At 42.5% G+C, this 11,561-nt stretch overlaps 2 protein-coding genes across 18 annotated transcripts in view; one reads left to right on the top strand and one right to left on the bottom strand.

Moving 5' to 3' along the window:
- The window catches only part of NKIRAS2 (NFKB inhibitor interacting Ras like 2), a 272,510-nt gene that overhangs the window by 27,357 nt on the left and 233,592 nt on the right, over positions 1 to 11,561 (bottom strand). The window lies entirely within an intron of this gene.
- TLK2 (tousled like kinase 2) overlaps positions 1 to 11,561 on the top strand; it is a 37,346-nt gene that overhangs the window by 21,679 nt on the left and 4,106 nt on the right. For all 17 annotated transcript variants that reach the window (XM_083582819.1, XM_083582810.1, XM_083582815.1 and 14 more), the window contains 11 exons: positions 316 to 452; positions 1,222 to 1,374; positions 3,012 to 3,078; positions 3,925 to 4,022; positions 5,498 to 5,579; positions 6,164 to 6,255; positions 6,850 to 6,939; positions 7,804 to 7,973; positions 9,787 to 9,925; positions 10,379 to 10,490; positions 11,445 to 11,552. In XM_083582819.1, the coding sequence (XP_083438945.1) occupies positions 316 to 452; positions 1,222 to 1,374; positions 3,012 to 3,078; positions 3,925 to 4,022; positions 5,498 to 5,579; positions 6,164 to 6,255; positions 6,850 to 6,939; positions 7,804 to 7,973; positions 9,787 to 9,925; positions 10,379 to 10,490; positions 11,445 to 11,552 (1,248 nt within the window). The remainder of the gene's footprint in view (positions 1 to 315; positions 453 to 1,221; positions 1,375 to 3,011; positions 3,079 to 3,924; positions 4,023 to 5,497; positions 5,580 to 6,163; positions 6,256 to 6,849; positions 6,940 to 7,803; positions 7,974 to 9,786; positions 9,926 to 10,378; positions 10,491 to 11,444; positions 11,553 to 11,561) is intronic.

The raw sequence follows: 11,561 nt of genomic DNA, 5'->3' as shown, positions 1-11,561 counted from the left end.
GTATTCAAAAGACTATAAGCTACCATTCATTTTGATGGAAATCTCCCATTTTGTTCCCTTCCAGGCATATGCATGCAGCACTTTTGGTTTGAATGTGTGTATGTAGCCCTTTTTCTTTCTTTACAAAGAATCAGTTGCTAAGCCGCATGTAAGGGACCTGATGCAGGCCACAGGTTTGCACATGTCAGACTACTTTCTACACTTGAGGAGTGTTTAACTTTGCATCATTCGTATTTTCGGTCCTCATTGACTGACTAGCAGTGTGGTGAACCCCAGTTGTGGCAGCGATGATTCATACTATCCTTCTCTCCCTAGTCAAAGCAGGAAAAGATGGCATGTCGAGATAAGAGTATGCAGGATCGGCTGAGACTGGGTCACTTTGCTACGGTGCGGCACGGAGCGTCTTACACTGAGCAGTGGACAGATGGCTACGCTTTCCAGAACCTTATCAAGTAAGTGCCGTAACTGCAACTTCTGCCTTTTCTCATGGCGGCAAAGTGTACAGGCAGTTACTTGATGTGTCCTTTTCACGAATCCATATGTAACTAAGGTGCTTCTACAAAACGTGTACATTTTTTAAAGAACCCTGTTTGCCAGGACTCAGGGCAGGTGACATACTTAACAATAGGGTTGCCATATTTCCAAAATCCAGATAGAGTTGTTAAATTGTTTTTTTGGGGGGGGGGAGGGATGTACTTTGCTAAGTAATAGTATTGCTGCGCAAAGCCATGAACTGTAGATCTGCATATACAATAACACATCTGAAATATATGTTGAGATACACCTGTATTTACCACTGATCAGTAGGTGCCCCAGTAAACATTGCCTCATGAAGAGGCATTCTAACACTTAAATATACAGTATCCTAAGGGTGAAAACCAGGAGTAGCAGGTGACAGCCTGAAAATTTGGTAGAGTAAGTCAAGGCATGTGCAGGCCTCCATCACACCTTTATAAAACTTGCCATTGCCCCTTTCCTGATAGTGTGGTATTCATGTGATCACAATAGTTGCATCACTGTCACTTGTCCCAAGTTTTATAAATTGCAAAAATTCAGGGTTGTATGTTTTCTGTAACATAGAATATGGTATGTTGTAGCAAATATGACCAGAAACCAACGCTTCTAATATGCTTGCCCAGGAATGCAGAAGATGAGCCACTTCTCTGTGTCATGGATTATATTTTGTTCTCTAATTTGTGTGCATGTCCTGCTTTTGTTTAGGCAACAAGAGAGGATAAATTCCCAAAGGGAAGAGATAGAAAGGCAACGGAAAATGTTAGCAAAGCGGAAGCCACCTGCCATGGGGCAGGCCCCTCCAGCAACCAATGAGCAGAAGCAGCGTAAAAACAAGACAAATGGAGCGGAAAATGAAACGTAAGTGCTGCAGAAAAAAAATCAGGTTGCTTTCTATGAGTCGGTTGAAATGCAGAGAATAGCTTGTGGCTGAAGTTCTCAGGTTTTCCACAGTAGATCTCCCCAAAACATACAAAATTATGGAGCCTTTTTTCTGCAGTCCACCTGTTGTTTTAAAATAATTAGTAGTTGGTTTGAAAGTGTTGCTGTTAATATTTGGCTTTGCCTCAGCCACAAACTTGCTTCTATTGGAAAAGGTACTTCTGTTTGTGCAAGTACACACATCGAATTCCACATCATGCAAAGTAAGTACAGTGGTACTTCTAGTTGCGTTCCACTCTTGTTAAAGACTTTCAGCTTATGAACGTGGCATGTTCGCCACATGCACATGCGCAGAAGCCATCTTCACGCATGTGCAGAAGCGCTTGATTGCGCCGCACACATGCGCAGAAGAGGCACTCTAGTTGTGGACTTTTCGGGGTGTGAACGGCACCCTGAAATGGATTAAGTCCGCAACTAGAGGTACCACTGTGCCTCTCATAAAGTGATGGACGAAAACTGGCGAGACAGATATTGTACTCTGCCTAGCAAAGGCTCAGTTTAATGACACTCAGGACCACGCCCTTACAATCTGCCCGTGTCCCTCTGCTCAGCACCTCTCCTGCAGAGAGAGATGCAAAAGTTCTTTGAAAAGCATAGTGATTAGCCTGGAGGAGGAAGTGGAAAAAGCAAGTGCTTTTGGCGGGGCAGAGGCACTTTTGAAGTGAAGCAGATGAAGGAGGCTTAGAATAACAGAGAGTCAGACAGCTTCTTAGAAGGGCTACATTGTGGGCCTTCCTTAAAAGCAGTGGCGTAGCGTGGGGGGTGCAGGGGGGGCCGGCCGCACCGGGCGCAACATCTGGGGTTAGGGCAAATCCATGGGTTAGGGGGCGCAAATCCACGGGTTAGGGGGCGCAAATTACTTGCCTTGCCCCGGGTGCTGACAACCCACGCTACGCCACTGCTTAAAAGAGCAACATCTGCTAGGTGGGGGGGGGTGTTTCTCTGTAGATGAGTGAGGGAAATAAATCGAAGACGGAGGATCTGTGTGAATGAGAGGAAGGGGGTGGATAGATAGATGTCTGGGGTGGTGTTAGCACCCTGTGCTGGCATTTGGCCTCCTACACATTAATCCCAAAGGAATGCATCCCTGGGCAATGGGTGAAGGAGGTTCCCCACCTGTGCCCTAGTAAGTGTGGAGTCTTAGTTGGGGCAGTCCCTTAATGCTTGGAAGGGCAGAGTGATGGATGCCAAGCACAAGAGGAGAGGGGACTTAGTTCAGTGATAAAGTATAAGATTTTTAAGTGAAAGACACACGATCAATCCTTGGCACCTCTGTTGTTGTTTTTTAAGACATTCATAGCAGAGCTGGGAAACAGACTTGCCTTGATTGCCTTGGAGTGCTGGTAGTCATACTAGACAATATTGGGCTGGGTTTAAACCAGTGGCCTGACTCTGCTGTATTCAATAGGCATAGGAAACCCCAGTAAAGTGTTACAAAAATGAAAAGGGGAAGCAGGAACGGGTCCCAGGCCTTTCTTTTTTTTTGTCACCTGCCTTTATCCCGCTATTTGTTCTTCAGAGTAATCTTTTGGACCACTTATTTTGTGCATGTGCAGGTTAACGTTAGCAGAATATCATGAACAGGAGGAAATCTTCAAACTCCGGCTAGGACATCTTAAAAAGGTAAAATATTGTATTGCAAAATGACTTCAGAGAGGCAGTGGTTTCAGCTGCCATCTTGTGTTTTGTGTCTGTATGACTCTTCAGCATTAATCCCAAAGCAGTCTAACACCCCTTGAAGTGACCGAAATACTAGCTCTTATAAACAACATTCTCGCTTATGCACATTGCAGGAGAAGATTGGGAGTGATGGGCAAGCTCTTTTCAGGGGAAGCTTGTTTTCTTTTTACTGATCGTCTCGTTTTGCTTAATCAGATGAGCTTGATCAACATACTGTTGAAAAAGCACTGATTGGAACGAGTTGATTCCCACAGTAATAAAATAAGTAGTAGAACTGTCCGTGGCATTTGTTCCTTTCCAGTGCCTCAGTTCTTAGCCCAGTAGCTGTGAAATAGACTAGGGCTTTTCCACACTGCTCAGACAATCCTATTCTAGTAGCTCTGTATTCTGTCCACAAAGGACTGATCTCCTGAGTCATTTTGCCCTGATTGTGCTGAGCATGTCACTATCATCTAGTCCAGAGAAGTAAAAGTCTAGGCTTGAGGATTGTTTCACAAGAAAAGCATGTTTATTGAGATGGAAGGTGTACTTACTATAACTGGTTCACATTGAATCATCTCAGCAGGGGGCGACAGGAAGGAACAAGATACAACCCTTAATTTTAGGAGTTGAAAGCCATAGTAGTCATGTACATTTTCTGAACACCATTAGAATCTGTAAAAATGCTTAACTTTTCCCCTGCCTACAACTGCTTTGTTGTTCAAGACAAACACGTTCCTTTGGTCAGGTATACAGAGTTTAAATTTAACTTTTGGTATAGCTGTTAAAGTGATGTTTTTCTTTGTGTAGGAAGAAGCAGAGATCCAGGCAGAACTGGAGCGGTTAGAGAGGGTTAGAAATCTACATATCAGGGAATTGAAAAGGATACATAATGAAGATAATTCACAGTGAGTATTGGGCATGAGAAAGCTGCCCAAAGTGGCTAGGCACCAAATCGCTACAATATGTCTTTTTTGCTTAAGAGTGTGTAGCGGACTTGCCACTTAATACCAACAATTAATAATGTCGCGGATTAATACTTTGGTTCATGAGCAAGGAGCATGTCTCCTCTGTTACTCACTCTCTTAACCACCCCACACCTGAGATCTTCTTAATAGTATAACAGACCCAAAGGATCACCTCACCCCTTGTTAATGGTTCGGGATTCTTCAGTACCTAGAAGAACTCTCCCCTCCTGGTTATACTGAGACCCATGTAGCCTGTATTCCCACAACAGCTACCTCTCCCGGTTCAGTCACAGCCCTCCCAGAACACTCCTGTCTGTATACCTTTCCCAGACCCCCTACCTAGTCTCCGTATCCCAGCTGCGAGGTTCTGTCCTCTCGCTATCGATAGTCTCAGTGAACCATTTCTCCTTATCTCACTCCCTAACTCACAACTCCAATCAAACCCTATCTCTTAACCTGAACCTTTGTCCTATCATCTTAAATCCAGCCCCATCAAACTCCCTCGGAAACTGCTCCTTTTATTGCCCCCCCCAAGTTCTGTTCCTCCCCCCTTTGTGGCTAGCTGACTCTGTCACCGATCAGAGAGAGGCTCCAGTACTCTGGTGTCTGTCACAGAGTGATATGTCTAACAAGCAAAAGCACTGAAGAAATATGGACGGTTCTGTAGACAGCATGGTCAGGAATGATAAGATGGCCTCAGGTTTTCCATACCTGCTATAGACAAACCATATTGTACCCTTAGGGTTGTGTTTGTTTCAGTTTAATGTCCCCACATAATTCTTTAAATAGCTCATGGTAGTCAACAATTTTAAAGACATCCTTTACTTGTCACCTTTAACTTCTGATGCTGAACGGGCCAACTCGGTGCTAGCTGTTTTAGTATTAATACAGTGTCATAAATGTTTACAGGGGAACATCAGCAAACAAAAAAGGAGCTTACATTCTAGATTGTGCTTGACCTATCATTAACAAATGCAGTATCTGTTTGAGATTTGGAGTAAGCTCTTCTAGCCCCTTTTCATTTTCACCTGCTGCTTGTGGCTGGCTGACCATAGTGGATCTCCCTGGAGATGTAACGCATATCCTGCCACACTGTCTAGTGCAGCATTTGATATGATCAAAATACAGGCCTCTGTATTCCCTGCTCTTGTAGGTGCCCTAGTGCCGTAATCTCAAAGCTCCTGATCACTCACCAGTTGTGCGGTGGCTGTAGTGCCTCCAAGCAGCATGTAAATCTAAAAGGTGCATAGCTCTACAATTTGTTGGGTTACAGATTGTGTGAGAACTAGTATACTTGGCTCAAAACCGAGAGAAACTCCCTTTTGCCCAGGATAATCACTATTCTGAGTTCTTCAGCTGAAGATCATGATATTACAGGTGCTGCATGAATAAATAAAATAATTTCTCCTCTCCAGATTTAAAGACCACCCAACACTAAATGACAGGTACTTGTTGCTACATCTCCTGGGCAGAGGCGGATTTAGTGAAGTATATAAGGTAAGTTAGATCTCCTTTGGCTGATTGGCTGTCCTAAGTTGACTCCTTGATAAAATGACTCTGAAGCCAGTGTCTTAATTATCTGGCATCTCAAGAAATAAAGGTGGGACAGACCTCTGCCTGAGATCCTCACCATTCAGCATGAATTGATAAAGGGCATCTTCATGTGCTTATCACAACCGGGCGGCTTCCCTTGTTTTTAAATTTGAATCATATTCGTCTCGCTTTGGAGGTGCCAGGTTTATAAATGCATTCATATGAACTTGCAAACACTTATGTATGTTCATATTTATATGCATTCATATTGGAGCAATTGCATTATAAGCAAGCATACTAAGGGAAATTCACATCCTTATTGACAAAAAGAATCTGACTAGGGAACAGCATTATGCATGAAGTTATTTGCCTACTAAAATACTATGTGGGGGTGTCTCAAAGAAAATGTTCAACATCCACACAAAATCGTTTAAAATTAATTTGGAATTGCTGACTTTTTCTCCCCAGTGCAAGGAAGCGAAATTTGTTTAAGGTCAAGGTGTCAGCTCTGATAGTATTCTGAATCAACTCTCTCCTTCATCTTCCAGGCATTTGATTTAACGGAACAGAGATATGTAGCAGTAAAAATCCATCAGTTAAATAAAAACTGGAGGGATGAGAAGAAAGAAAACTACCACAAGTAAGTAACTCTGGATGTTGGACTGCAGAGAAAGGGGGGGGTTCCAAAAAAAAGGCATAACTTCTAAAATGAAAATGTGGTTAGTAAAAGAGGTTCATTGCTTCTGTCTGAAAAAGAGCTGGTGGTTCTACTCTTGTGAACCAAAAAAACCCCTTAATTTCTACCCGTGTTACCACAATAAATGGTTCAAGGAGCAAGACTTGAAGGGAGCTGAAATTGCTTTGGAAAAGGAGAGGGATAAGAGCAGAGTGTTTAGGGACTCTGCAGAGAAAGACCCCTGAAAAAGAACATGTTAAACTTCAGCATCTCTGTAGGTTCCTCATTGTCCTGGAATTACAACCCTGATCCAGAGCAGTGAAGTTATATTCTCTTGCCTGAGCTATTGCTAGAAATATAGTGAAATGCAACTATGCGATAGCATTGGGTTTTGGTGGTCAAAATGTCCATTGCTAGTGATTTTACAAAAATGTTAGGTCTGATTTGTTTGATTTTTTTTAAAAAAAGTTTTGTCATTGTAACCTGCCCCAAGTTTTAGGTGGATAGTTGAGAATAAGAAAATTAAATTAAATAAGGATGTTTTCCTTGCTGTTACAGGCACGCATGTAGAGAATACAGAATCCATAAAGAGCTGGATCATCCTCGTATAGTTAAGCTGTATGACTATTTCTCGCTGGACACTGACTCGTAAGTGCTGCTCTTTTTGCAATTCTGCCGTAAACCCGGCTAATTGAATGACTGTGTTTGGGAATCTTGGGTCTCCTTATTGCTCAGAGCTCAACGTGAAAGTGGGGCGTGTGTCATGTAAGACATTCTGTGTCAAGGGTTTAGAATACAAAGGGGTCTATAAAAGAGATCAGTTGTGTTGTTCAGGGTACCCCTCACTCCCCAGTATGTATTCCCTTTCAATGTGGGATGAATTCCCATGCAGCAAGGAATTGAACGGGGCAGAGGGTATCCTGTAGCCTTGCTGCCCTGTTAATTGCCACGATTGAATGTGCAGCAGTGTGTGTGGAAGGAAACAAAGCTGTAATAGGTTTTGTAACTATTACAAAAATTACAAAAACTCTCCCACATTCGAACCACCGGACCCATTGGGAATAACAAATGACACACTTTCAGTCAAAATAAAGTTAGCAATGATGCTGTAACTGCAGATTGGTTTGTGATTTTATTTATTTTGTGTTAATTTACTTTGCTGTCTAAATTATCAATGCTGCTTTTAATGGATTCAGTTTTGTGATGCCTTGAGGCCTTGGCCAGAAGGCCAGGATGTAAATCGGTAATTGAAAAGTTCCTGTTTATCCAGAGAACAAGATCTTAAATCTCTGATAAAACCCTTGACCCAATTAAACAAATTGAAGTAAGTTAAGAGTATTTTTTTCCAGGATAACTGACTGGTGTAACCCTATCACAGTGAGACGAAAGTGGTGTTTTGTTACAAGCCAGCCCCTAGTTGCAACTACAAAATTCCTGCAGATAGAAAGGGAGGAGACTTTGCAGCACTGTTAGAATGTCATGAGCCAATATGTTTGACTTCACTTCTTTCAGGTTTTGTACAGTGTTAGAATACTGTGAGGGGAACGATCTGGACTTCTACCTGAAACAGCACAAATTAATGACTGAGAAGGAAGCCCGGTCTATTATCATGCAGATTGTGAACGCATTAAAATATTTAAATGAAATCAAGCCACCCATTATTCACTACGATCTCAAGCCAGGTATGTTGATAGTGGGTCTGAAACAGCACGAGAAAGTGGGGCAGGGCACTCTGTATTCTGCAGATTTCTGTTGTGAGAATTGCCGTGTTCATTGGTTGTGTAATAAGCAAGCTTCCAGTGCCCATAATTGCATGATCTTATCATGTATATGTAACAAGGTAAGGAATGTGAAGCAGAGCACAAGAATAAATGAACAGCTCTCTCAATGGAAGGATGTAGAAAGTGGATGTGTGCTTTTTATTTGTTCATAAATGTTCTAAATTAGGGGGGTGAGCAGTAAGGTACCCAAGTTTGCTGATGATGCCAAATAGTTCTGTGTAGTTGAAACAAAAAGGGATTATGAGAACTTCCAAAAGGCTATCTCCGAAATGGGTGAACAGATACTGAAATGGCAAATGCAATTCAGTGTAAGCAAAGTAAGGGATTCATATTGGGGGGGGGTTCTAACTTCACGTATAAGCTCATGGGGTCTGAACTGGTGGCGACTGACCAGGAATTGGGCAGGTAGCTCAACGAAGGTGTTGACTTGTATGTGACAACTGAGAACGGCGAACTCCGTGCTTGGAATCGGTAGGAAAGGGATTGAAAACAAAGCTGTCGGTATCTTAATATCGGTATACAAATCTACACTGCGATAGCCCTTGGAATATTGTGTACAGTTCTGGCACTTCACCTGAGAATGAATATTGCAGAGCTGGGAAACGTTCAGAAAAGGACAACCAAAGTGTTTGTGGGGTTGGAGCAACTCCAGTGAGGAAAAGTTACAGCAATGGGAAGCTTTTCAGTATAGAAAAAAGGCAGGGGTGGAAATGACATGATAGCAGTGCTTGCATAGTGTAGAGAAACTGGATAGGAAGAAGTAATTGGGAGAATTTGCAAGTGGGAGAATTCTGTTGCCCTCGGGAGCTGCTTGGGGTCTTCCCCTAGGCATCTGGTTGGCCACTGCGAAAACAGAGTGCTGGACCAGATGGGCCTGATTCAACAGGGGCTCTTCCTAAGTTTTTGTGTTCATTTCAGAGCCTTCAGCTGAAAAGAGCAATTTTGATTCCTATGCTCTGCTTGTGTCATGTTCCATTATAGGTAAATGTTTTAAACAGGAGGTGGGAGAAGGCTGATGGATGGGAGATGGTTGCCTTAGGACAGGGGCTGGACCTTAACAAAGGAACCCTAACCACCCTAGTTACAGATAGGTAGCCGTGTTGGTCTGCCATAGTCAAAACAAAAAAAATTTTTTTTTCTTCCAGTAGCACCTTAAAGACCAACTAAGTTAGTTCTTGGTATGAGCTTTCGTGTGCATGCACACTTCTTCAGATACACTGGTGGGATACGTGGATTGTAGAGGGTTCTTAATTCTAAGACCCTTGGGTATAATGTCCAGGTTCTTGCATTTAGTAAGAAAGAAGATATCAGTCTGTACCTGTGCAAGTTTCTTGGTGAGGTTGATGGACTTCCATTTCATGCGGCTCAATGTGGTGCCTTCCATAGTTCCAGTTCCATAGTGTGTATCTGAAGAAGTGTGCATGCACACAAAAGCTCATACCAAGAACTAACTTAGTTGGTCTTTAAGGTGCTACTGGAAGAAAAAAAATTTTTTTGTTTTGTCCTAACCACCCTGTTACTGTTTAGGAGAGTGGGGTTCTGATAAGGTCGCTTTTTGGAGGTGGTCTGTCATTCTGGCTGAAAATAAGTGTATTTGAAAATAAATAAGTGCATTCTCATTTGTAACAGGCTGCTGCTTCAGCAACCCCCTCCCACCCACCCGCAAAATGTAATGGGCATATTCACCCAGAAAGTTTGTTTTTTTATTCTCCAGGTAACATCCTCTTGGTAAATGGTACTGCATGCGGCGAGATTAAGATCACTGACTTTGGCCTCTCAAAGATCATGGATGATGACAGTTATAATTCAGTCGATGGCATGGAGCTGACATCGCAAGGGGCTGGCACTTACTGGTGGGTGCCCTGGTCTGTTTCTTGCACTGAACTACCCCTAATATCGTAGCATGTGAAGAACAGGTTATTCAGCTGAGTGGGCCAAGTCATTTTTTTTTTTTTTACAAGGGAGAAAGCTGCTGGAAGAGCCCCTGCACCTATGGTGGAGCCCACCTTGAAAAACTGTGTTAAGGTGGACAGCTCTTCCAAGTGCTTGTGTCTCACACCACCAAGAAATATAATCCATACATCCTTACAACACTGATAATTATAATAAAAACAACAATCTGACTGGATTGTCCCAGTCACTCTGGGTGGCAATAAGATTCCAACCTTGTACATGACTGCCGTACTTGGCAATATGGAGTTCACTCCTTTGGTAACTTCTGCTCAGAGGCATGGAAAGTTGATAGTGAGGAAAGATATGGATTTGAATATGGCTAGTCTGCAGCTGTTAATTTCTCTGTCCCCTAGGTATTTACCACCTGAGTGTTTTGTGGTTGGGAAAGAGCCTCCAAAGATTTCAAATAAAGTTGATGTCTGGTCAGTGGGAGTAATATTCTACCAGTGCCTCTATGGCAGAAAGGTAAGCAAAATAATTTGACTGTTGCTGAATTTACTGAACTATTGAATCATAACTGCAAACTGAGTTTTTTTGTTGAATTCTGTGGTGTCTTCGGCACAGAGTTCAGGTTCCTGAGACTCACTTAAGCTTTCTGGTTTAATTTTTACGCACGTTTGTTTTTGTCAGGACTTGAAGGAACTTTTCAGCGTGTGCAAGGAAACTTCAGTAGAAGCTCCAGTGATCAGGAAACAGAGCTTTTATAACTTCAATTAAATAATTAAATTTTGTTTATGCGAAGGTCTCCAGGCAACCATATTATACCACCAAACAACAAAAAGCACATGAATTATAAATATCATTTTAGTCTATCAAAATCCTCGGGAAAATATGTATTTACCTGGAGCCATAAAAATATCAGTGACGGCGCCAGGCAGAGCTCACTGAGAAGCACATTCCACAAATGAGGAGCACAACTGAAAATGCCCTCCTTTGTCACCAACCTTCAACCTGGAGGTGGGCCAATATTGCCTTGTTCTCCTCCAGTCATCTTACCTTAGCACTGCACCCCCTAAATGCAGCATTGATTTAATTAATATTCTAGGTTCTGCCAACTGATTTGGGATGGGGTGGTTTGGGAAGTGAGAGAGCCGATGCTTATAGGAAAAGGAGAGGGAAGCAAACTGGCAAGGAGCGATGATTGAGATGCATGTTGAGTGATCAGAAACTCTATGGGATGAATAAATCTTACTTCCTGACTGAGAACATGCTCATACTGGAATTTTGCTACCTTTTTAGCAAAAATCCCTAACACCACAGTTTTTGTACACCACAAAGTAACCTAATGTGCTTTTTTAAAAAATAAAATAAAATATGGCCATATTTCTGTGAAACCTACTGGATCCCTCTTGTTGAAATGTGAATAATGACCGTGTTCTAACATATGCATGTTGCACTCTCCCCCTCTCCCCTCCCCAGCCTTTTGGCCACAACCAGTCTCAACAAGATATTCTGCAGGAGAACACAATTCTGAAAGCAACAGAGGTGCAATTTCCTCCAAAGCCAGTGGTAACGCCAGAAGCAAAGGTAAGAGAG

Source organism: Podarcis filfolensis (genome assembly GCF_964270895.1).
Source record: "Podarcis filfolensis genome assembly, chromosome: 13".
In the NCBI taxonomy this organism is placed as follows: domain Eukaryota; kingdom Metazoa; phylum Chordata; class Lepidosauria; order Squamata; family Lacertidae; genus Podarcis; species Podarcis filfolensis.
Note: the sequence above shows the minus strand (reverse complement) of the source record. Positions and strands in the feature narration are given on the sequence as shown.